General features: G+C 38.7%; 1 protein-coding gene across 7 annotated transcripts in view; it reads left to right on the top strand.

Moving 5' to 3' along the window:
- The first annotated feature begins 413 nt into the window (after positions 1-413).
- Positions 414-24,220, top strand: part of HSPH1 (heat shock protein family H (Hsp110) member 1) — a 36,253-nt gene continuing 12,446 nt past the window's right edge. For 3 of the 7 annotated variants that reach the window (XR_003254966.1, XR_003254965.1, XM_026074610.1), the window contains exons 1-17: positions 415-597; positions 1,963-2,020; positions 5,335-5,475; positions 7,329-7,451; positions 8,636-8,735; positions 11,629-11,762; positions 12,272-12,516; positions 13,427-13,655; positions 14,700-14,806; positions 16,300-16,433; positions 19,066-19,271; positions 20,052-20,228; positions 20,974-21,111; positions 21,536-21,661; positions 22,200-22,307; positions 22,414-22,533; positions 23,725-23,886. Coding sequence is in view for 5 of the 7 variants with exons in the window: in XM_026074610.1 (XP_025930395.1) it covers positions 491-597; positions 1,963-2,020; positions 5,335-5,475; positions 7,329-7,451; positions 8,636-8,735; positions 11,629-11,762; positions 12,272-12,516; positions 13,427-13,655; positions 14,700-14,806; positions 16,300-16,433; positions 19,066-19,271; positions 20,052-20,228; positions 20,974-21,111; positions 21,536-21,661; positions 22,200-22,307; positions 22,414-22,533; positions 23,725-23,886 (2,415 nt within the window). In the remaining 2 variants the exon portion in view is untranslated. Of the gene's footprint in view, positions 598-1,962; positions 2,021-2,345; positions 2,451-5,334; positions 5,476-7,328; positions 7,452-8,635; positions 8,736-11,628; positions 11,763-12,271; positions 12,517-13,426; positions 13,656-14,699; positions 14,807-16,299; positions 16,434-19,065; positions 19,272-20,051; positions 20,229-20,973; positions 21,112-21,535; positions 21,662-22,199; positions 22,308-22,413; positions 22,534-23,724; positions 23,887-24,220 lie in introns of those variants that run through there. The other 4 variants (XM_026074611.1, XM_026074612.1, XM_026074613.1 and 1 more) reach the window with 4 other exon arrangements.

Raw genomic sequence — 24,220 nt, 5'->3', positions numbered from 1 at the left:
CGCGCGCCAAACACCCACTACGCGCTCCGCTACCCCCCCCCCGATCTTTGGCTCCTTGGCCCCGCCCCTTCCCCTCCCGCCTGGCCACGCCCCCTGCTCCGCCGGCTTTGACAGCGGCCGGCGCAAACTCGCCCCGCCTCCTCCCCCCGCCTCTCCTCTCAGAGTCGGCGGCGTCCGCGGTCGTCATGAGAACAGCTCGTGTCACAGGGCCCCGGCGCCGCTGATTGGCAGGAATTGTTCGAGAACGCCGCCGAAGGCGGAAACGGAAGCCGCACGTGGAGCCGGTGAGTGGTTGCCGCAGTTTCTGGAAACTTCGTCTCATTGTCATATTTAAAGCGGCGGTGCCGGCCTCCCTCCCCTTCGCCCGGAGACGCCGCGCGCGGGACCGGGGCCGGGCGCGGAGCCGGGGTGGCCGCAGCGCCGGGAGCGGGCCGGAGCCGCGCGCAGCTGCAGCGGGGGCGCGGAGCGGGCAGCCCCTGGCGGCAGGGCCATGGCCGTGGTGGGCTTCGACCTGGGCTTCCAGAGCTGCTACATCGCCGTGGCGCGGGCCGGCGGCATCGAGACCGTCGCCAACGAGTTCAGCGACCGGTGCACGCCGTGAGTGCGCGGGGCGGGGGGGCGGCGCGGCCGGCGGGGCCCCGCAGCCGGGAAGCCGTTACCCCCGTGGGGCTCTCCCGCGGGGGGGTTAACGGTCGGCGGAGGGCCCCGCGCTGGAAGGTGCTGGAAGCTTCCGGACTGCTGGGGAAGGGGGCTGGCTCTGCTGTGTGTGTGTGTGGGGGGGGGCAGGTGACCCTGTGCGGGGGGCCAGAGCCGTCCGGCCCTGCGCGGGGGGACCCCGGCCACCTCCGCTGCGGGGAAGCCCGGTGCGGGCGCTGGGCGGCGGCGGGGGGAGCCGAGCCGAGCCGCCCCGCGGGGCCCCGCTGCGGAGGAGCCCGCGCAGTGCCCCGCGGGGCCTTTGGTGTGTGTGTCTGTGTGTGTGATCACGCAGCAAGCTGCCCGCTCTGAGCCGCGGCTGAAGCGTGTTTTGGGGGACACGTACTTGGAAAACGGGGGCAACTTGCAGAGGGGGTGTTTGTAAGCCTAATGGTATGGCAGGCTGGGAAAGTCTGTTGCTGCGGCGTGAATTCCCACCCAGGGGATGCAATTGGGTGCACATGGGTTAGAGGGTGGTCGCTGTTAGCAGGTAGCTTCTCCCCCGTATCTGGCGGAAGGCAGTACTGGAACTGAAAGCCTCAGCTTTGCAGTGAATGACTTTTAAGGTCAGCTTGGGTTTATTTTTCACGSGGGATAAAGGGAGAAGATTCAGTTATAGAATTGCATTCTCTTGTCTCTTGTGCAAATGCATATTGCTGCGGGCAGTTAAAACAGTTTACGACTTAGTAATACACGCAAATGAAACCTGTTTTGTAATTGTTTTGTTGGTGATGAAGTTTATCAGTCTATTTTTTTATTGAAACCATTCCCCAGAGCTAAATATGCATGAATTTGAAAGTTCTAGATTTTATCTGTTTTAATTTAGCCACATCAAAAAAAGACATTTTAACCAAAAAAAAGCCAGTTTTCCTACAGTAGGGTATTTCAGTTAGCTGAGTGGATTCTCTTCTAACTGTCAAGAGCAGTTTACCTTTATTCTGAGGTCAGGTATAGAAATCCTCAGGCTCAAAGCAAGAGTTGTAAAGTTGTGAGCAGTCAAACAGAAATGGGCAGGATGGAATCTGGATGTGACAGCTGTAATCATATTTAACTGTGTTTGAATAAGCCATTGTGAAAAGTCCTGGATTCAAGCCAGGACTTTAAAATGGATAGGACTCTTACTGTAGTGTGTTACCACAAGCTGTAAGAACCTCACTTTGTGTAAAACCTGAAACTCTGTTTCTGTTAGTCCTAAAAAATGTATCCACAGCAGTTCTCAGTACCATTTATGGTCAGTAAGGCGTTAATTAACCTGTTGTTCTTTTTCAGATCAATTGTTTCATTTGGATCCAAAAACAGAGCTATTGGTGTCTCAGCTAAAAACCAGGTAGGTCATTTCCTGACATTTGTGAGGAACAGTAAAACAGCTAATGCAAACCTTTGTTCAGGTACCAGTGTGTACCTGTCACTAAAATCAAATAATTTCTTCTTGTCAGTTAATCACTTTTTATTTTAGAAATGCTGCACTATGCTGCCATGCTTCCTGCAAAGAAATGCAAAATGCAAGTTGTTTTAGCAAAAACATTACTGCTCTCTGTTTTATTAACAGTAGTATCTTCCAGTTGAACACATTCCGCTTCTGACAACTTACTCATCAGGTTTCTTGTCCTAATGCTTGCCTGTAGGATTTTCCTGCATTCGAAGGAAAGCATTTTAGATAATGGATATAGTTTCTTAAAATTAGATGTGAATCAAGACTCTTGGCCCAGATTCCTAAAGCTATTTAGGTACCTTGTTACCTTTGGTTTCTTTAGAAGGTAAGTGCCTATGTGTTGGGGTTTTTTTTTAAGGTGTAAGTCTTCATTTTTGTTCGATTGAGCTGCTCTGAAAGGGACTTGAAGAAATACTTAAAGTTATATTATAATAATATTTTCATTTTAAAAAGAAATTTCAATTCTGACACATCTTAAAGTAACTAACTGCAGCGATTAAATCCCCAAGTATTGTAAACCCCTGTTTTGTAGGTTGTTACATAACTACTGCCAGTATAGACCAAGCATGCAGTTTGTCTTGACCTGTGCAGATCTCTCATGTAGTAAAGGCACTGCAATGGGTTTCCATGGAGAGAGCAGTAAAGGAGACTTTTTCCCACTATAACAATTTCCTTCTTAATTTTCAACAGCCAAGGAAATAAGAATAATTTGTATGTTCATAAGCACACATACATCTTCAGTTACAGGTTGACATTCAATGTAATGCAGTAAATGTGTGTGTGTGTGGCGGGGGGGGGTGGGTTTTTTTTCCCCCTTAGAGAAATTTCAGTTTTATCATTACATCTGTTTATTTAGCTGTTGGCTTCCGCTGTTTTTAAGTCATAAAATAATTCATCAGTGTACAAAAATAAATGAGTTATTATTCAAAACAAATGACCTAAATTCTATGTAGATTCTCTTGAGACTAACTGAAAGATATAACAGTATTATTAGATCATTCTATTAAATCCTGTCCAGAACTTCAAGTAAACTGAAAGTGGAATAGATTGTCTCTTAAAATTGCATTTAAAAGTGTGTGTGCACAATTGTCTTGTGTTTTCTGCCTGCCTGGGACTTCAGTTGCCTTCAGACTAGCTAGCCTTTAAGGGATGTTAATATATTGAGTCTTTCATGCTTAGTTGTCCTAGCAGTTGAAACAAAATATTTTTAYCAGAAGAAAAGAATGTGAAACTTAAAATGATAAAAGATTTCAGAGCATGAATTCCTCTTGTTGTAAGCAATCCAGTTTTGCTGACCACCTGTTGTATAGATCAGGTTTCTTTTGTAAATGTGGAAGTTKCTTGAATTGAACAACTGAGAGTTATATTTTCAGTGACTTAGAATGTAGTAGCTGCATATATCAAGGAGGAAAATGATTATCTTACTCATTTAAGTAATAAGTTTCTTAATTAAAAGTCTTGATTAGTGACTTCAAGAATGTGACTATATGTGAGAGAGCTCAGAATACTCAGAGGTGGTCTCTTATTCTGACACTTTAGCTGTTTTTGTAGTGTTTTTTTTTTTTTTAAAGAAATTCTGTGATATGTTAGGTAAGTCTTGGAAGAACTGGATGTGAGCAACTGTGTGTCAGTTAACCAACTGTGATCTCAGCTTTCTTAATTGTGACTAAGCAGGAAGATATTGAAACATGCTAGAGATCTAATGGAATAAAATTGCTCTAAAAATATCCTAAGAATGTTCTCTTGGAACAGGTTGGAGTTTAAACTCAAAGGTTTTGAGTTTAATTCTAAATTAGGTTATAAAAAGCCACCAGAGTGTGTGTGCTTCTCTGCCCACTGCATAATAATTATTTTTGCATCCACATTCTTCCCCAGTATAACTGTGAGTTACAGAGCATTCAAGTGGTATGAAGTTATGGCTATACAAATAATGACACAGTGCCAGAAAATGGTTTTGGACACTGGAACTTAAATACTTCATTGTGTTAAAGTATTGGAATATCTCCTGACATGATTTTGGCCTGTACAAACTAGTACTCTCCATTACAATTGCTGGGCACTGTTTGGCAGTTAGAATAGGCCAGGAACAATTTCCAACAGCGAGTTTGAGTGTGACATCTTTCCCCACACACATGATGATGTTTGGAAGTTAGCGTTTAATAGTATGGATATGAGCTGCTGCTTTGTCAGTGGGTTTTCCTGTTGGAGAACTCTCATAGAAACATAATTTACCAGTATAAGATATAGTTTTAATTCTTCAATCCTGTGATGGATAATTTTGCATGTAATAAGAAAATGATAGTTTCCTTTGAGGGTAGTAGAGGCAAGAAGTCTTCCTCAATGTGTTTATCCTTTGACTTACTGCCATGGAATCAGTTGGTGCCTGCCTGAAATTATGCCGGAGAGAACAATGCACTTCTATAGTTTCCATCCAACAGAATAGGCTTCATTCCACTCATGGAAGTATTTGCAGGTATATTTGAGGTGTATTTCTTCTAGGCCACTCTAGTCATCTAGAATGCCTCTCTGGGTTGGTTCTACAGGGAGCTTGCAGTGTATTTCAGCGGATACTTTAAACTGACACTGGTTTGAAAGAGTCTCATCTTTCTAGCTGCTTGTTATCACACTGCATCCTCCTTTGGTCTGGCACAATGATTTTTGCGACTGAACAAGGGAACTGAACTGGTTTGAAAGTAGCTTGGGGGAAAAAAGCCAGTATGTGCTGAACGGGATCAGGAGACTGATAAGCTTGAAACTGAATGACTGAACAAACAATTGTTTGTGCTTAATGTAATGAGGGCAAAAAAAAAAGGACTGGAGGTGAGGTGGCTGGGATTGTGGTGCCAGCTTGCAGTCATTGACGGTCAGTGACAATGAAACTGGCTCCTATCTGTAATTATTTGAATTGCAACTAAATTAGGTGGCTAAAGTAGTAGATATTGTAAATTCTGTTACTGCTCACCTGACTGCCTCAAGATTTTAGAGCTACTTGTGTTGTGTAGCTCTGACTCATTTAGGTCTTCTGCAATAATGAGCTGGTATAGAGCTGTAGTACCAGATAGCAATTACAGGTGTGATGGAAATAAATGTAGCAAGTAACTGAACAGTCGTCTTAAAACTTGACTGGTGCTTGGGGTYATATAGAGCAATGCTGAACACTGGAGGATGAGTAAGAGTAGTTTTCAAAATATCCTGTTTTTTCTTTGCAGCAAATTACTCATGCCAACAACACAGTATCTAACTTCAAGAGATTTCATGGCCGTGCATTTAATGATCCTTTTGTTCAGAAGGAAAAAGAAAAGTTGAGCTATGATTTGGTTCCTATGAAGAATGGTGGCGTTGGAGTAAAGGTAAACTTGCAGTGCAACTTTCCATTTTTTATAGCCAAATGGAAAACTTTACATTTCAGCATTTAATCATAAAAATACAGGTTTCGTTTAATCTTTCTAAAGGTTTTCTTTAACCTTTCTCATACAGAGGAGCGGTTGCATGARTAGCCAACTTCATCTTTAAGTAATGTATATTAACTATCAAATAAAGCCTCATTGCAAGTAATTGCTCAAATATGAGCTTCCCTGGTGGCAAATTGCACATGCAGCTCAAACATTGTAGCAGAAAAACTGCTAAGATAATTACAAGGTTATGTGGCTTTACTTTGAAGTATTAACCTTTTTCTGTCTCATGTGGAATGCATTGTAACAGTCTAATTACATGGTTACATACTCCTCAAGTAGTAGAAGCTCTTTAAAATATTTGTTACAAGTGAGCGACATCTTTGTAGTGGACTGTCTGGTATCCTGTAAGTTACTTGCAGCAGATGTTCAAAAACAGTCTTTACAACATAATCCAGGTTTGTGCCTTGCTCACACTACAAGGAGTTTGTTGGAACTATGTCAGCTTTTTCTAAAAAAGAGGTGCAGTTACTAACATTAGATTCATCTAAAGAACTCTGTAGAAATACTGGTATGATAGGTTTGCTGGCATAACAGACTATAATGCTGCTTCCCAAATGAAGGCTCTAGCTTAGTTAGGGCTGTGGGCTTATGTTTTCTTCTTTTCTCCATGCCTTGAACTGGTGCCTCGGAACTTCAGTATAGATCAGACTAAGTAATGAATAGATTACATAAGAGATTATGCATTAGACTGAATTTTCTGACTAGAAGGATGGTCAGGTTTTACAAAGGACGAGACACTTTGATGCAGATTGTGACTGGTGATGTTAACAGTTCCAGACAGAAATTAATGTTTTCCTTTAATTACAGTAAGTGTAGATGTCTTTTACTGTACAGGAAAGTTTAGTATTGAGAGAACAGCGCTACTTGGTATTTCTTTTTGTTCTCAGTCCGTTTGGAGAACAAATGAGTGTGTTCTTCTATTTAATTGTGTGTGGGGGGAAGTTTTGAGAGTAGATTCAGTAAGTAGCATTCAGTAGGATTGGGGTATTTAGTGACCAGTTGTTCCACTGAAACTGCAATGCCCTGTTGTTTTCTGCAAGTTGAAATGATGTGAATAAAAGKCAAGTACTACTTTAAGAATCAATCATAAAATGTTCTTTCCCTTTGCTATTGGTATTTATTCTAGTACACAGAAAACTGGTGATTCAATAGTAATTTTTAGGAGGGAGCAACATGAGAATTAACTTTTCACTAAATTTATATTTTAAGCTTATACTTTTATATGCATAAGGTGAAGTTTTCATGTGCAGTTCTTCGTTTTAAAATCACCATCTTGGTTAGGCTTTTAAGGGAGTTAATTTTTTGGCAAAACTCATGCTCTTCAAATGTTTGAACAGAAGTGCAAAAATTTCRGGGGGAGATAATCAGCACATAATTCTATACTTTTCTGCGGTTGTCAGCAGTTTTCAAATTATGGCTATTTTCACTTTTTTAGCATAATACTGTRGGACCATGTCTTATTCGTGTTTTACATTCAAGTCACTTTCTAAATCACTTGAAACTCCCAGCCATTTTCTTTATCTGTGGGGTTAATATGGTCCTTGATGCTTAAGTCTGTGTCAAAATAGAGTTATTGCTTTTGTAGACACTCAAGTGGCAAATCAAATTGTAAACTGCAGTTTTATAACGGACTAATTAAGCTTGTCAGGATTGAAAAAGTATTAGGCAGTAGCATATCCAAAAATGTTAAATGTCAATTTTTCTCCAGTTGAAATGGTGGAATTGTTTCTCCTATTTTTTTTGTCCAGGTCATGTACATGGATGAGGAACATATCTTCAGTGTGGAGCAAATTTCAGCTATGTTGTTGACTAAATTAAAGGAGACTGCAGAGAGTAACCTGAAAAAGCCAGTAACTGACTGTGTTATTTCTGTAAGTAATTGTAGTGTACAGAAACAGTATGTCTTTGAACTTCAGCTATTGAGGGCATTTTGTTTCTATTTGCGTATAGTGAAAAAGAAACCATGTAAGCACTTACAAAGGGATTAACCCTAACTAGCTTTAGACTTAAAGAATTCCCAGGCTGCTTCCATATTCCAGTCCTTGAACTACTTCATGAACTCATTCTCTTGGTGATGTCTAAACTTTGGGGCCCAAGAGCATTTCCAGGATCCATGTGTGTACCCTGCTGCAACTAGATTCCATGTCTGAGCACACTACACAATGAAGATACCTTTGCATATCACAGTGTGCCCTCTGGCAGCTGAGAACTTTAATTTCTGTCCTATTTTTATTCATCCTTTCAGTAAGGTAATTTTTTTTCAATTTATGACTGGTCATGAAGTGACCTTAGATAAAGAACAGTCATTCCATTGCAATGCTTAAGTATAAAATAGCATTCACCTCTCTGTGCCCAGTGACACTCTGAAGAAGTTGTTGTATCTAGGAGTATTTGGCTTTGTTATTAGAAGAATTTGTTCTCCAGTCAGTATGTGGAAAGTTAATGTCTTCTAATGATGTAATTTCTGTCTCTGAAGACATCAAAGGTCTCTGTCCAAAGCCAAGGCTAAAGATTTGTAGCAAATATTCAATAATATACTCCTTCAGAATCTCTTGCCGTTTTTTGCCCAAAGTCCCTTTGGCCAAAACAGATTCTCTTTATTCATATTATTTTTTTGTACCCTCTCATCTGTAATACTGCTGTACTTTTTTTTTTTTTTTTTTTTTCCCCTTGGACAGGAATACCTGAACTAATTGTGACTGTGTTTCTTCTATGTCTCTCTCCATAATACCTGGTTGCATATTTTGCACCTGTAATTCAAGTTCTGTTTTCTTGCTTGAGTTCCTACCATTTGTATACAGATATGTCATTTGCTTCTCACTAGTATGTACTAGTGTAAATTAGCTGACACTAGCTTAATTCCATCTAGTGTGATTGAGTAGAATGTTTAAAGCCTCGATTCTGTACAGTAGTTGTATGTTAAAATCTTGCAGTGAGTGTCTTCCTTAAAGATGTAGAACAGACACAATTTTTAAATGAAAATTTTCAAATGAACAGTGTTTCACGATGTATCATTTTCTGGAAATAACTTTCTGTTCTTATCTGCTTTTTCCAGGTTCCATCCTTTTTCACAGACGCTGAAAGGAGATCTGTTCTGGATGCAGCTCAGATTGTTGGATTAAACTGTCTTAGATTAATGAATGACATGACAGCAGGTAGGTATGATAGAATAACAGTTTCTGTGAAGCTGTGTATGGTAAAGGTACGTTTAAGTACTCTAAGAAATAAGGCTGGTTTTAAAAATCAAATACTAAACAAACTTGTTCAAAACAGTTGTTTCTCTCCTCTTGACTTATAATCTTTCACATTAATGTCCTCTGTATGCAAGTGTAGATGAGATGAAGCTTTAGCAGTAGTTATGTTCCTGTGTGCTTACTTAAGAGTCATCACACATGCCTGGACTACTCATCCATTTAGTTTAGTGTCCAGATTTCAGTGGAAGAAACCTTCTAATGAACAGTTATCAGATTAAACACTTTTAAAKGAAATTCCTTGAATAATCTTCACACTTAATTTCCAAAGTTTTTGTCAGTGTAATCCCCTTTGCTGATGTGTTCAGGATGCTAAAAAATAATTGGCGGAATAAATAGCTTATTTGGTCTTTTTTAAAAGCAAGTGTTCTTATCCTAAGTATTCCCAGGTTTTCTGTATGTGTTTGAAAAATTGGGAGGGTTTTATTTTCTCTGAAGAAACAGGAACTTTCCATGCCAGCATTTTTGGTGAGCACCAGGTGGATTCATGTTTCTGAATCAATTAATTTCTTTTAAAGAGTAAAATAATCTTAAACATGTATTGATGCATTGATATTTTCATGTTTTCTAGAATTATTTTCAGATACATATCTATGGTGAAGTGCAGGGTTGCTAGTGAACATTGCCATTTGATCAGTATTAAGATTTTTACATTGAGCACTCTGCGTATTTACACCTAACAAGAAACAAGCCTATAGGTATATGCTAGTGTTATCTAATTTCAGCTTAGTTTCTCATTTGTATAGCAAAGAATGCTATAGAGAGCATGTGGCAGTTTGAATTCTTGAGCTGGGTAAGTGTGGATCCCACAGTAGATACACTTGTGTCCCATGTTGGTGTGTGCGTGTAATCTTCTGAACTGCAGTATTCAGCAGGACTGCATGCCTCTTGGATGTAGAAAGAGGAGGAGGAATGACAAATATCCAACCCTCTGCTTTTAGCGTTCAAATCCCATTTTAAAGATATTTATGAAGAAATCAATCTCCACAAAAAAACACTTAATTTGGCATTCAAAAATAACCTTTCCAACCCCTTTCTTTATTGAAAGAGAGGTAACCCTTCATGCCTGATTCAAAGGTGAACTGTCATGGGCGGTACGTGCAAACTAAAAACCTTGCCACAAAGGCATTTCCTTTTCTGCTTATTTGGCAGAGCACTTGCATCAGCTCAGTCTTTGGCCATACATGAATCTTAAACTTTTCAGGACTTTTTAGCAAGGATCATTAGAATCTTTGCCTTTGAGATGAACAGTCCCCAGGAATGCAAATAAGCTCTTTCATATCCTTAGCACCACCAGCCTATGTGTAGCATTATAGCACTTCTCATTTTGCTTTCTTGGCTTGAAGGGCGAATGAGCAATGTTTTCTAACATTTTAAATTTAAGAATCTTTTATATCTGTGGGAAGAGGTCCTCATTTATAATAAGACAGAAAAGAAAAATAGTTTATTTCCTTTTGTCCTAATAAAAGGCAAATACAGCTGCTGCCTCCTGCTGTGATTTATCAAGTTCTGTTCATAAATTCATTTTAGCCTGGAAACAAATGTAATGTGGTCTGTCTGAATATAAAGTCAAGAATATAAACATTAAATGAGTGGCCAGACCAACACACAGTTTCAGCCAAATTTAGATCTCAAAGATATAGCACTTGGACATACTACATGAAATAGAGCTTCTGTTCTTTATTTAAGCATCTGTAAATGACTTGGCTGTAGGAGGGCCTGCTGTGATGCTGACAGTGGTTTTTTACAGACCCCAGAGAATCCACACAGGTGAAAATGAGTGTGCCAGCTGCAGGGAGAACTTCATTAGACCCCAGAATTCATAAATCCCAAACCTCTGCTCAGTGAGAAACCAGGCTGTCCTTGTTCCAGATGGTCTGGAGCTACYGGTTTTGATGTGAGAGAGGTGAGCCAGTGTTGCATTCTTGTCATGTAAGAGGATGTCACTGGCTACAAAACCTTGCTCTTTAGAGCACTTATTCACAGCCTTCCTTACAACTTACTCTAATGCTCTAATTCTCTTGCTTGAGAATGTGGTCTGTAACCTGGACTATTATCTTCCACATGGGATTCTTTTCATCATGCTCAAATGTCTTGCACGTTCTGTCTGTCATGTCAAAATTTCAGCCTTTCCTACATTATGAGGTAGCTGAAACTCTAGGCTTTCATTTTTCATCTGTTACTGCATCAGCCCTATTTCTAGCTTTGACACTAATATCCATCCAGAATGCTGCTGCAGAGTTTCTGGTGTCCCTTGACTGTGTCATCCTGTGTTTACATACCCCATTTGCTTCTATTTTACACTTCTGGCGCACTTCATAAACTGTCATTGCCTGATATTCCTTGCTTAGGCTGAGATTCTTCCCTTTGACAAGCCTCTGCTGGCTGTTCGTAGCATTCTTGGACAAAACTTCATGCCTGGAGTGTTCCTTGTAAATACAAAACTTCTTTTAAACACTATTTCTGATACCTAGAAGCTAAAAACTGAGCTATTGATAAAATGAAATCAAAGTAGATAATACCCAAGCAGGGTCATTGCTTCTTAGACTTGCATGCTTAAGCATTTAGGCATATACATGATTGAGTAGGAGTTTTTTGCTTTTCAGATTCTAGGGCATATATTAACAGGATACAACCTCTGTAAAGGTAAGACCTTGCATAGGCATACTATGTTAAGTACATGTCTGTTTTTCTCTTGCTGCTTTTGATCCTATAGCTAATGTTCACAAGGATGTGATGGGGTGTACTTGGAGACTCACTAAAGATTGCATGATAATATCTGATACTTGTTTTCCAGTGGCTCTGAACTATGGAATTTATAAACAAGACCTTCCAGCTCCTGAAGAGAAGCCACGGATAGTAGTGTTTGTTGATATGGGACATTCTGTGTTTCAAGTATCAGCCTGTGCGTTTAACAAGAGTAAACTGAAGGTAGTAAGACTAACTGAAAATAAAAGGCTTTATGAAACATAAGTATCAAATGATCTGTAATCCTACTTTGCTTAAATAAATTCTGAAATTTAAAGCATGTGCAGTGGCAAAGAAATGAAAGATGAATACTACTTTTATCAATGCCCTTCATTAGAATGGTTTTAAGCAGAGGCTGTAAATTGCTTGGTATACACCAATATAAGGTATACAGTACAGTTGGAATCACTCTGTTTTATCTAAATGAATGTGTGTTTGCATTAAAGTTGTGTTATTGCTGAGATTTTGGCTGCTTAGGGTTGTCATCTATCTACTTAGGCTTACTTCCACTGTTAAAGTGAAGACCAATTTTTGGCTGATGTGGCTGATTAAAATAGAGCTTGTGTGTTAGAACATAGGCTGGTTTGTCTCCAACTTTTTTTGGAAACAAAGACTTGCTGATGTTGGAAGACTGCTACAACATTTGATTTTCACTGAGTGTAAGACTAAATAATTGTGTTCTTTCAAACCAGGTACTTGGCACAGCATTTGACCCTTTCTTAGGTGGAAGAAACTTTGATGGAAAGTTAGTAGATTACTTTTGTGCAGAAATAAAAGCAAAGTACAAACTGGATCCAAAAGCAAAAGTTCGAGCTCTTCTTCGTCTGTATCAGGAGTGCGAGAAGCTGAAGAAACTAATGAGTTCAAATAGCATGGACATTCCCCTAAATATTGAGTGTTTTATGAATGATACTGATGTATCTGGAAAAATGAACAGGTGAGGTCTAAGACAGGCAGTTGCTTTGGCCATGTTTCTTAAACTGCTTCTTCCCATGTCCTAAAGAGACTTTTTGTTATAGAATTCAGGGCAAGTACTGAAGAGCTGTGGCATTTTCTTTTAATGCTAGAATAACTAAGGCTAGAATAACTGATGTTCAGCTACCTGAGCAAAGAGATGCACTGTCTGAGTGTAATAATGTATGCCTGATAAACATGGATTCTCTTTGTAGAATAACACATTTTTAAAACCGTAGACAGGTGCATGCAAACCAGACCGGTGGGGTTGGTTGGACATTTAGGTCTCCTCCATATTTAGGTGGCTTTAATCCCATACCATTCTTAAGATAGCAATGAATGGAGCTTTTTTTTTTCCTGTCCTTACTGTATTGTGGATATTAACAGAGAAATGGAGGACAGAAACAGTGCTACTGGAGGATGAGTTGATTATGGCCTGGTGTAAATGAGGTCTTTTTTAAACACATGTATATGCTCATAGGCACAACTTTATTGGTAGTTTTTGCTAGTCCTGTAACTGATGTTGAGTGAGTGTTTAGTCCCCAGTACTTAGGGAATAGGTTTTCATAGTACAGGAAGTGTCAGTGCTTTTTGTGTTCTTACCTGTAACCTCTGCTTAGAGGCAAAAATACAGCACCTGCCCAAACAATACTTTGTCTTGCAGTTAAATTGATTAACTGCATTAATAACAGCATAGGAAAATCTGTAGAGCAGCTGTTCATGCACTGCCTTGTCTATTGCTGTCATCTCAGTCCACTCACAGGGGCTTAACCTTAAGTCTCGTGTTTCAATGTAGTTAACAAATTGGCCAGAATCAGTTTAGAAACAAAAACACTAGGAAATCGTAGTGGTGGGACAGGCATGTTTTGATTAATTTTTTTTCTGTTCCTTAGGGCTCAATTTGAAGAACTGTGTGCTGACTTACTGCAAAGGATAGAAGGGCCTCTGCTTTCACTGATGGAACAAACACAACTGAAAGTGGAAGATGTCACTGCTGTAGAGATTGTCGGAGGAGCAACCCGCATTCCTGCTGTCAAAGAGAGGATTGCTAAATTCTTTGGCAAAGATGTCAGTACAACGTTGAATGCAGATGAAGCCATAGCTAGAGGCTGTGCTCTGCAGGTACTGTATTGGCAGCACTTGAGAATCTTTATACTTCTATTTCCGGGGAGCACTCTTTTGGAGAGCTAACCAAGTGGTTAGGAGAAATGTTAGAAGACCACAGAAAAGAACCATGTTAAGAGTGGTTCCTTTAAAAGCAGGCAAAGGAACATACTTGTTCACCAGTCTGTTTATGGAACTGTGCTGTTAGAGTTCACAGTACTCTTCTGTGGTACATTATTTAAAGTACTACTGTTCAGTGTATTCTATAAGCAGGCCACTCTTCTCTTTGAAAGAACAGGATATAGGAATCTTCTTTTAAAGAAAAAATTAAGTTGTCAACCTGAGAGAAGAAATTCTTTCATCACCAAAGTGTACAAAAAGCATCTATGTAGAGCCAAAAACACTGCAAGTGTGCATTTTCTGGTATCCAACTTTTCATCCATGTAAAACTGACTTTTATTCTATTGTTGTCCYCGTGCTCCCCTATTTATTTTTATGGTTTCCAGTCCAAGTGAACTTTTTTTTTTTTACAGGCAAAGCACTCCTTCCTTTTCTTCTTTACCCATTCTCTTATTTTATTCCCTCTTCTTTGTCTTGTTTCTTTATCCCATCTTACTAATTGCTTTCCATCACTAGCAGTCAATTCTCTGCAGGGAAAGAAGCAGGACCTGTAAGACAAACATTATTTCTTTTAGGGCTAAGTAATGCAGCACTTCCATTCTTTGCAGTCCTGCTATTTCTTTAGACTGTTACCATTTTCACAAGGTATAGTAAGAATAAAAAATGACATTCTTAGATTAAATGTTTGAACTAAGAATAATAGGGTTGTCTTAAGATTGGGCCAAATGTCCCACTAATGCAAAGAATGTAAACACTTCTATAGGAGATTTTTGTTTTCTTACCAGATTTCATTAAAATCAAACAACTCACCTAACTCCCTTTTAGTAAAGCCAACACAGTTCTCGTTTTCCTCTGTTTATAGAAAGATGTTTTAATGTATTGGGGRGGCAGGGAGCAGAAAGAGCAGTTAACTAACTGTAATACATGTCTGTTTTCTTTTAGTGTGCAATTCTTTCCCCAGCTTTTAAAGTGAGAGAATTCTCTGTGACAGATGCAACACCATTCCCAATATCTCTGTTGTGGAACACAGAAGCTGAAGACACTGAAGGGTAAGTAGCTCAAAATACAGTGTKCAGAAGCTTCTGGCTTTCAGAATTCAAGGATAATGTTCTTGGTTGTATTTAAATTATGATCTTGGCATTTTGATGCAGAGACAGTGTAGGTCCTGCACCAGAGACTGATGGCAGAATTCTGTATAAAAGCATGTGTTAAAGTTTTAGCCATAGCTATCTTCATATATTTCAAAAATAAATAAATTACAACTTCAATAAGCTGTCAGCCGATGTCTTGTTTCCTTGTACTTCCCATATCTGCTTGTCTGGTGTTTTGAATACAAAATGAACTACATGAACTTCTAGATTCTGATCACATTTTCCTTTCTGGCTTTTGTACTCAAGGTGTTCCTAACACCGATCTGGATTACTGCTTTAGTAGGAACGTTATGCATTACATAAATGTCAGCTTCTGTGGATACTGCTCATCTGGCTGAAAGCAGAARCAAGGATTTAACCCTTCTGTGGTTTCATTGACTTGTTGGACTGGAAGGGAGAAGATATTTCTTGCAATTGCAGTGTCTTAAGACAGTCCCATTAATTATGGCACTGTGCCATTAATTATGCCATGCCTATGGGAAATGYAGTTCTTGCTGTTCAGGATGTACAGAGATCTAAATTCTACTCTGAGAATTTAGGGAGAGTAGTAGAGGGACTTGTTCATTCTCTTCTCATGTTCTCTGTAGTTCAGCCTTTAGTCTTTTGTCTCTTCCTTCTGTGGGGAGGCAGAACCTAATATTTGATAGGTCACAGGCTTCTGAGAACAAACTATGGGTTTACATTCCAAGTGAAGCACTTATTTTCTCACATTTAGGTTACTAGATGAGCTCCTTCCATAGTTAGGAGATAAAAATTAGTTGGAAATTAGAAAGAATCAGACTGACATAATGGGGGACAGAGCCTAGAGAAAGAACAGAAAGATGTGGGGTGTGAGATTTCTGCCACCCCCCCCCCTTTTTTCCCCTCTCTCCGCTACCTCTCTCCTCTCCCTTGTCATATCAAGGAAGGAATAATAATCTGGTGTCAGGGTTCTCAACTGAGCAATAGAAGGCAAATGAGTAAGGAATTAGCAGGGTTATAATTAGCTTTTGAGTCTAACTGAGGAAGGGTGCAAATTATGATTTAAATTATGCTGTTCCAAGCTCTCAGAGTAACATCTTTGGAGGAAACAAATTTTGCAGGTCTGCTGATAGTCTGTCACTCAAGTTTCCACCTACATCTAAACGTACTTGCTTCTGAGACTCAAATCAAAATGAGTGGAGTAAGGTAATTTGGCATTATAGTACACAATGGTAAATCCCCTCCTTTCCCCTTCTCCCTCTCCCCCCCCCCCATCTTATTGAACAGTAGCAAAGACTCTTTCTCGGAAATGTCCGGAAGGGTAAATTTGTCAAAGCAGGGTGTTGTTTCTCTTGACAATTTCTGACCCTAAATCAAAACATTTCAGCTAAAAACATTTTGCTAAGACTGATGTTTTCTCTTAATTATAGGGTCCATGAGGTATTCAGCAGAAATCATGCAGCACCTTTCTCCAAAGTTCTTACCTTCTATAGGAAAGGTCCATTTGAGTTAGAAGCTTTTTATTCTGATCCTAATGGAGTCCCATATCCTGAGACAAAAATTGGTAAGTAATTATTCTGGAAATGGTGCTGTCTCACATTGCTTGGTATCAGTGTTGGTCTTAAATCAACTCTGCAATAGTAACATGCTGCATTGTGTTACAGTACAGCTATATGATGGATATATATTTAATCTTTTATGTCTGGAGGACTCTATTTTCAGCAGTCCCATTTCATATGTAACTGAGTTTGGCTTTTGCCTAGCTTCAAAAGATGCCTCAGTGTGATGAACAGATGAGGGGGAACTGGAACAGAATGGCCAGGACTAGAATGGGACTGTAATTGCAAGAGATGCTTCTTAACTTCTTTTAATCCTCTTCTCTGCCTTTCATTAAAGAAAGCTAGGAATATTTGAAAAATACCTTCTGTATATAGAAAACTTAAGTATGAATTATCCAGTAGCAGTGAAACGTAAAACACTTGAATTATTAGTTGTTGCAGTTTTCTGTACTTAATGGACTTTCCTTAATGTTAAGTTTTAATCAAGGCAGCATGAGACATTGGCAGCTACAAGACTATGGTAGTGATTTGAATTGTATTGGTAACATTTATGAACAGCTGTTTCTTTCTTTTTGACAAATTAAAATATTGAGGTGTTGACAGTTACAAAGAGTTTAGAATGCAGAGAGATTGTGATGGTAAAGACAGGCCAGTTAAATACTTGCTCTTGAGTTCTAAGCATGGATTCAGATGTTGTATGTTTGCACAGTAGGATTAAGATAGAAATTTGTTACTAATTGTCAAGTAATTGCTTGGTTTTGTTAGAAAACTCAACAGTTACTACACTTTATTTTTTCAGGGTTGTAGAAGGAATGACAAATCTCTCTTCTCAGGAAAACAGTTGCTCTTCTGTTTTTTTCCTTTTGTTTTTTGTTTATTTGTTTATACCCAAACTATCCATTGGTTAGGTGTTTCACAATACAGCTGTTCTGTTGGTTAACAGTACACTTACATTATAATATCATCAGAATGGTAGTATTAAAGATTAATTTTACAAATACTTTGGAGGTGGTTGGGAGATTACATAGGGCAAAACCATCTCCATCTGATTTATTGATACTTTGGCTAATATATTATGCACTGCAAAGTTAGCTATAACTATTATTCTAACAGGAACCATCAATTGTTTTCCTTGTTTTGAAGTAAATTATGTGGTTGTTTCACTGATAGTCACAAAAGTCAAATACTCTATATCTTAGAAAACAGCATGGTATTTTGTAGTCACAGAAACAAGACTTCCATTTCTGTAACTGTTACTGTAAAGACCAGTAGTGGGATTTGTATGTTCAACTTATATGGCTCTAACAAATGAAAAGATGTTTAACTGCTGGTCTGCAAATTGAGCATGGAATTTGAAAATCAGATTGGTTTCAGCTTACCCACCCACTAACTCTTTGCTCAGAACAGAGTTGTTAATAGCTCTGAGTGAGTCAGTACTTGGGATGAAACTGTCAAAAGAGAGGATAGGTCACAACCCCAGTATTACTGGATTTACAAGAGGGGATTACAGTCTTTAACCTATAAAGTAGGCAGATAAAAACTCATACGCATGAGGACCAGATCCATGACAACAAAATAGTGTGTGTGAGTGTATGTATATTCATCCTGTGATGAAATTAACTGCTAAATAGCAATTCATTATATGAGTATCATAATTTCCAAGTTGCTGTTTTGGTGATAAACATATGACCGTGTAGTAGGCAGAAAAAACATTTGTCTGCTTTTAAGTTAATGTCAAGGAGATCTGACTTTTCATGCACTTTTAAACTAGTTGTCTGTCTGTTTCTTACTTTCACAACGCTTATTTCAAGTATTACAGGGGCCACAAAAATACACTTCTGCCTCAGAGCAAAATGTAAGGACAGATTTATGTGGATATTAGAAGCTGAAAATGAAAATATGATTTTTATACTTCYAGAAATACTGTTTCTATACTGGACAATAACGTGTATTAAAAAGATACTCTTCAAAACATCTGCATTAAACTAAATCTTTGTGTAGTTTTCTTTTATCCCATTATTGCATCACAGACAGCACAACTACGGGAGGGTGAGCTTCTATTTTTGGTATTTATTCTATATTACTGGTGTTAGGAAAACCTACCCTAGATAGAGAAAATAAACATTCTCCCTTTTGAGTTGTAAGCAAAAATATGCTAGTATTCAGCCAATTTTATGTCTTCAGTAGTATTAATTTCATTTTGAGGACTCTGAGATGCGCACAGATAGTAAGGCATTGTAAAGGCTTTCAGAACTTACTACTGATGTTGAAATAGATATGAAAAAGCATTCAATTTTATCTTAGATTTGTGGGCTGAATTTTACAAACCTAAAAACTAAGGTGAAGACGTGTTCTTAATATTAGGCACAGTTGGCATGAAGCCAGAAAGACAGGCTTAAAAACATGCAATGATATATCTAGATGATTTCTGTCCTCTTCTCCTGCTAATTTTGTTCCTGGTGGAGTGCCCCGGTGAGAAATTCATGAGCCATGAATTTCTTAGGCTCCATTGGCTTGGTCAAATACAGTTAAAAAAAAAAAAAAAAAAAAGTCTTTTGTATGAAAGAGGGAGGTATTTTCCTAACTCTGTAATGTTACCTAGTTATTGCCATCATGTGAATATTCTTTTGTTTTTAGGTAGGTATGTTATACAGAATGTGGCAGCCCAGAAGGATGGAGAGAAGTCTAAAGTCAAAGTGAAAGTCCGTGTCAATACTCATGGCATTTTCAGTGTGTCCACTGCATCCATGGTAGAACCGGTTAAAACTGAGGAGAGTGAAGATGTCACTGTTGAGACTGAAGTAGAATCTCAGGACCAGAGGCCTCCTGAAAATTCAAATGATGTGAGTTGATCTTTCTTGTGCATGAATGTCCTTACTATCAAAGTGCATTCTGCTGTTAAATACTTAGGAAAAAAAATAACATTTTCTAAGGAGGCAAAGTGATGTTAATTTTGAGATGTGCAAAGCTGTCAGGAAAAATAATGTTTTTATAAGAATGGGAGAAATTTAGTGCTGCTATCCTGAAAAAGTGTGTATTTCAAAATCAGTTGTAGAGCCTGTTCAGAAAGTGTAGGTTACCTCCAGTATAGCCAAATGGCAACAGGAGGGTTACTTGAGGGTGGGTTACTTGCAGCTGCTGTAGTTATCTCTGTGCTCCAAAGAGGAGAACTCAGTTGGGTTATTAGTCATCTGTGCGCTCTGTGTTGAAGGGATTTGTTTATAATCCTGCATATTAGTCAAGTTTTGAAACTTCTTGTGAAAGGGAAAACTGGATTGTTCTACCGCATTGAAGGAAGGGGGACAGTGGGGAATAATGCAGTATTGTTATGGTGGACTTGATGTTTTAATAATTTTCTGAGGGGATGAAAAACCAAAAAGCTATGATTCAGTAAAATAAAAGCCACTTTCAGTAAGAGAAAGTGGTAACACACACACATGCAAGTTTTAGGCTGCCAGCCTGGCACTGGCAGCATTTTCACTAAGTCCTTCCTGACTTGCGCCTAGCTTGTATCTCTTTGTTAAAGCATGTGTGTGTCTGCGTGTGCACAGAATGCTTTGTAGGGCACATTGTATAGTATGTGTGTCAGAAGTGAAGTGCCCTATAACTCTTATTAAATACARGTGCACATGCCTTCTACATCCTTTGTGCCTGGGCTTTCATTTCAGAAAAATATCCAGCAAGAGAACAGTGAGGCTGGAACACAGTCCCAGGTACAAACTGATGGTCAGCAAACGCCACAGTCTCCCCCTTCATCAGAACCTCTCTCTGAAGAAAACAAAATCCCAGATGTCAAGAAAGTGAGTGACCCTTTAACTCTGTTGAAAATGTTATACTCTATAATGGTGGCATTTAAAATGRTAACGTTTTCCAGAAAAGTAAGGAACTTGGTGCTCAGGACTGCTTTCATTTCTGTTCTTTTTTTATTATGAAAAATGATCTGTATAACTTCTAATGATTTTTTTCAAAGATTTTGAAAAAATTCCTGCAAGGAGTAAGTCTCTCTACCACACCCYTGTCTTTATGCAGTGTTGCACAGCTAATTGGTTTGGATTGCAGAAATTTCAGTTTGTTTAACAGCTGCTAGAGGCCAAGCTTATTAGACCTGCTGAGAGAAGCTGGAATTGGGGATTCTTAAACCTAAGAGGAAACAATTTATGTGAAAAACATGAGTCTGCATGACATTGCTAGTTGTTTGCTTTTATATGGATGGAAAATGTTTTTGTCTAAAATCTTGCCACTGTCAGCATCACTAGTGAAGTGCTAAGCTACAGATGGGCACTTCTGGAAAAACTGCAGAGACCATATATCTGGGAGATGCCCTTTCTGTCGCTCAGTACTGTCCGTGAAATAGATGGTAAACAGCCTAGAATATGAGATGTAATCCCTGAAAGGGAAAGTGTCTTACAAGCGTATATTGAAAATTATGAAAGAACACAGAAAATCTCTTGTGTGTTCTACCCAGGAATGTTTCTACCCATCCAAGTGTTACATCATCAGAAAGAAGTTAGGAATATTATCTTATTTTTCTTCTCTCCAACTCAGACAAATGAGAAGAAAGGTGATCAGCCTCCAGAAGCTAAAAAACCCAAGATAAAAGTGAAAAATGTGGAACTGCCTATTGAAGCTAACTTGGTTTGGCAGTTAGGAAAAGATCTCCTCAATATGTATATTGAAACAGAGGTGAGTTAGTGTGGTTAGGCTGCTTTCTTAATTAGTTATTTAACATTTCTCTGCTTTTTATGGCAACCTCTGATCTTTTAATGTAACCCCAGAATATAGACTCTGACACCTAATTTACTGTGAGCTAATGCACTGTCTAACGTTAACACATAGCTGACAAATGTTAATAAAAAAAATGAAGTGTCATTTATAGTGATAGTATCAGAACTGTATTCCCTGATAAGATCACAGGTTGGTTCAAGCTATTTCAATCTAGAGAAGGACATCCCATTTCTTCAGGTGAGTCCACTGTGTAGCTATCAGAATGCTAGCAGTTATGTGAACCAAGGCCTCTGGGGGATTATTAAGTTTCACAGAAGCTGTGCTTTTTATGATGCCATTTGAATATAGATATTTAATTAAAACATCTTCTGTTATTATGCAGGGTAAGATGATTATGCAAGACAAACTGGAAAAAGAAAGAAATGATGCAAAGAATGCAGTGGAGGAATATGTGTATGAGTTTAGAGACAAGTTGTCTGGACCATACGAAAAGTTTGTTTGTGAAAAGGTAGGTTATAGTTTCAAGAGCTTCTCTGAAAACATTATTATCAAATATATATTCTGTATTTCTTGGTCAAGCTTTATCATACCCATCCTGCGAGTAGCTGAAAATTGTTACTTATTTGAATGATGGCTGTGACTGATCAAGAATTAGGTTCTGGTTTTGCAAATAGTATATATCCCTGAAAACAAATTTTGTCATCAGGGAGTAAAGTTATGTTTCCAAATAAAGTTGGTGACTGGAAATGGAAGCTGTGTTATGGTATCTATAACCAAAGACATAAATTAAAGGCACACTCCAAGCACTGGCTGAATCCAAGGCAACCAATTGCAAATGCTACCTATGTTGCAGACTTGTGTATTTCCCAGTTAAGAAGATGATGATTTAATTGCCTTAATTAAGCAAAAGCTGCAGTAAAAATGGAGTTTCCCTTCAGGAGGCTAAGAATTAATGCTTATATTTAACTGTCCTGTCTGTATAAGACAAGCACAGTCAATTAGTTCATATTTTGATGCTCAACATGTTGAATTATATTGACACATAGGATCTGCAGGGATTCTCTGCACTCCTAACAGAGACAGAAGGCTGGCTGTATGAAGACGGTGAGGATGAAGCTAAGCAGGTGTATGTAGACAAATTGGAGGATTTAAAGGTAGGTCTGTTTGTACACTCAAAAAACAAAATTTCCAAAATACCACAAGAAACAGTGTTAATGAATGTTAGTGAACTGTGTCATGCATAGGAAATGCTTTTTCTAGAAATTAGGWACTCCAATTGAAATGCGTTATCAAGAAGCAGAAGAACGACCGAGGCTTTTAGAAGAACTGGGACGCAGGCTCCAATATTATGCTACAGTAGCTGGGGAATTCAGGAATAAAGTAAGTGCCCTGAAAGTATCTATCTTTTACCACACAGTATTTCATTGAGGCCCACCAGCTGGGAGAGATTTCAAATTCACTCTCAGATGACCTGCAGTCTGCTATTGTATAGGTTATGAAATTAACACCACAGATGTCTCCCAGTACTCAGCTTCAGTTGCTTGATATTTCTCTGGATATTTTCAGGCCCAAAAGGACATTCTCATAAAAAGTGAAGGCTAAACTGTAGTCTGATTATTGATCTTTTAAAAGCTAATCTGACTTCTTTAAAGGTGTGCATTAAAGGTGTACATTCCAGTTCTTTCAGGAGCAAGAATGGATATTGTGCCATGCTGAGAAGCATGAGTATAAAAGACAGTTCAGGATAAACGAAAACATACAGCATTTTATGTATACGATGTATGTTTTTTTGGCCACTGTCATTTGAAAATAACTTTCTTCATAAGCATGCCTGCCTCTGAAAATTTAGTCCATGGCTTTCAGCTTACCAGTTTAAATAGCACAGCTCACAACACTCAAACTAGTTAAATTGGACATAGAGACTTGCAACAGAAACAATTCTGTCTTCACAGCTGTAGATTTTTAAACCATTTTTATTAAGTGAATCATGCAGTAATATTACACAGTCCTGAAATAACTAACGTCATTGAATACAATAGGTTTAAGATTCAAATCCATCTCCTGAATTCCCAGCCAAAATCATAGGTTGTGTTGCTGGGTAGGTCCTTCCCTGCTCTGTTAGTTACTTGCATAACTGTTAGTATGGCACAGTGGGGAATGCTCCCAAAGCTGAGCCACTCTCCGAGTGTCCGCTTTCTGTGTACAGCAGAATGGCACCATCTTAACTGCCCTGGGCCCACATAAGACTTCCCAGAAGAGAGGGCAGGGTTTCCTTTAGCAATCCTGTTACGAATGTCATGTTATCTTATTGCATGACCTGTTTGTGAAGCCTGCATTCCCTTCTATGAACTAGCTCTCTTGCTTGATTATCAGGCAAAGGAAGCTTTATTTTGACATCTGTATTTCTTGGTGTCTCTTGCTGTAACAGATCTGGCTTGTTGCTGACTTTTGTTTATTTTCAAAATCAGTGAAGATGATAAATGGTATATAATTGAAATAGTCTTGTCAGCATAACTTGATGCCAGTGAACTTGACATTATTAACTAATATAAAACATCTTCATTTGTGCAGGATGAGAAATACATACATATTGATGAAATGGAAATGATGAAAGTAGAGAAGTGTGTTGGTGAAGTGGTGGAGTGGATGAATAATGCTGTAAGTGCACAGGCTAAGAGGAGCTTAGATCAGGATCCAGCTGTGCATTCAAGTGAAATTAAGGCAAAGCTACAGGTAAGTACTGAAAGAAACCAATTTTAGAGGCTGGTGCTAAAGCTAGACTTACCTTTTTTGTTTTTTGTTGTTTTGTTTTTCTTCACATTTAATCTTACTGCTCCAGTGTTCTTAAAGTGTAGTTAGAAAATACGGGTAGCATGCACTTCAGTAGAAAGCAGAGGAGCTTATAATAATACTGTATACAATTCCGTGGAGCTATAGACGTTTTACATGTCTTTCAGTCACCTTGAAAAGTCAGGTTGTTTTTCAGTACTTTTGGCAGGTACAGAATAGTCTTGAAAGACACGTAAAATACAAAATGTTAAATGAAGTACTTTGTCCACAGAACTTT

This window comes from Apteryx rowi, unplaced genomic scaffold, assembly GCF_003343035.1.
Source record: "Apteryx rowi isolate R43461 unplaced genomic scaffold, aptRow1 scaffold_391, whole genome shotgun sequence".
Lineage (NCBI taxonomy): Eukaryota > Metazoa > Chordata > Aves > Apterygiformes > Apterygidae > Apteryx > Apteryx rowi.
The sequence above is the reverse complement of the archived record's forward strand: the minus strand, read 5'-3'. Positions and strand labels throughout refer to the sequence as shown.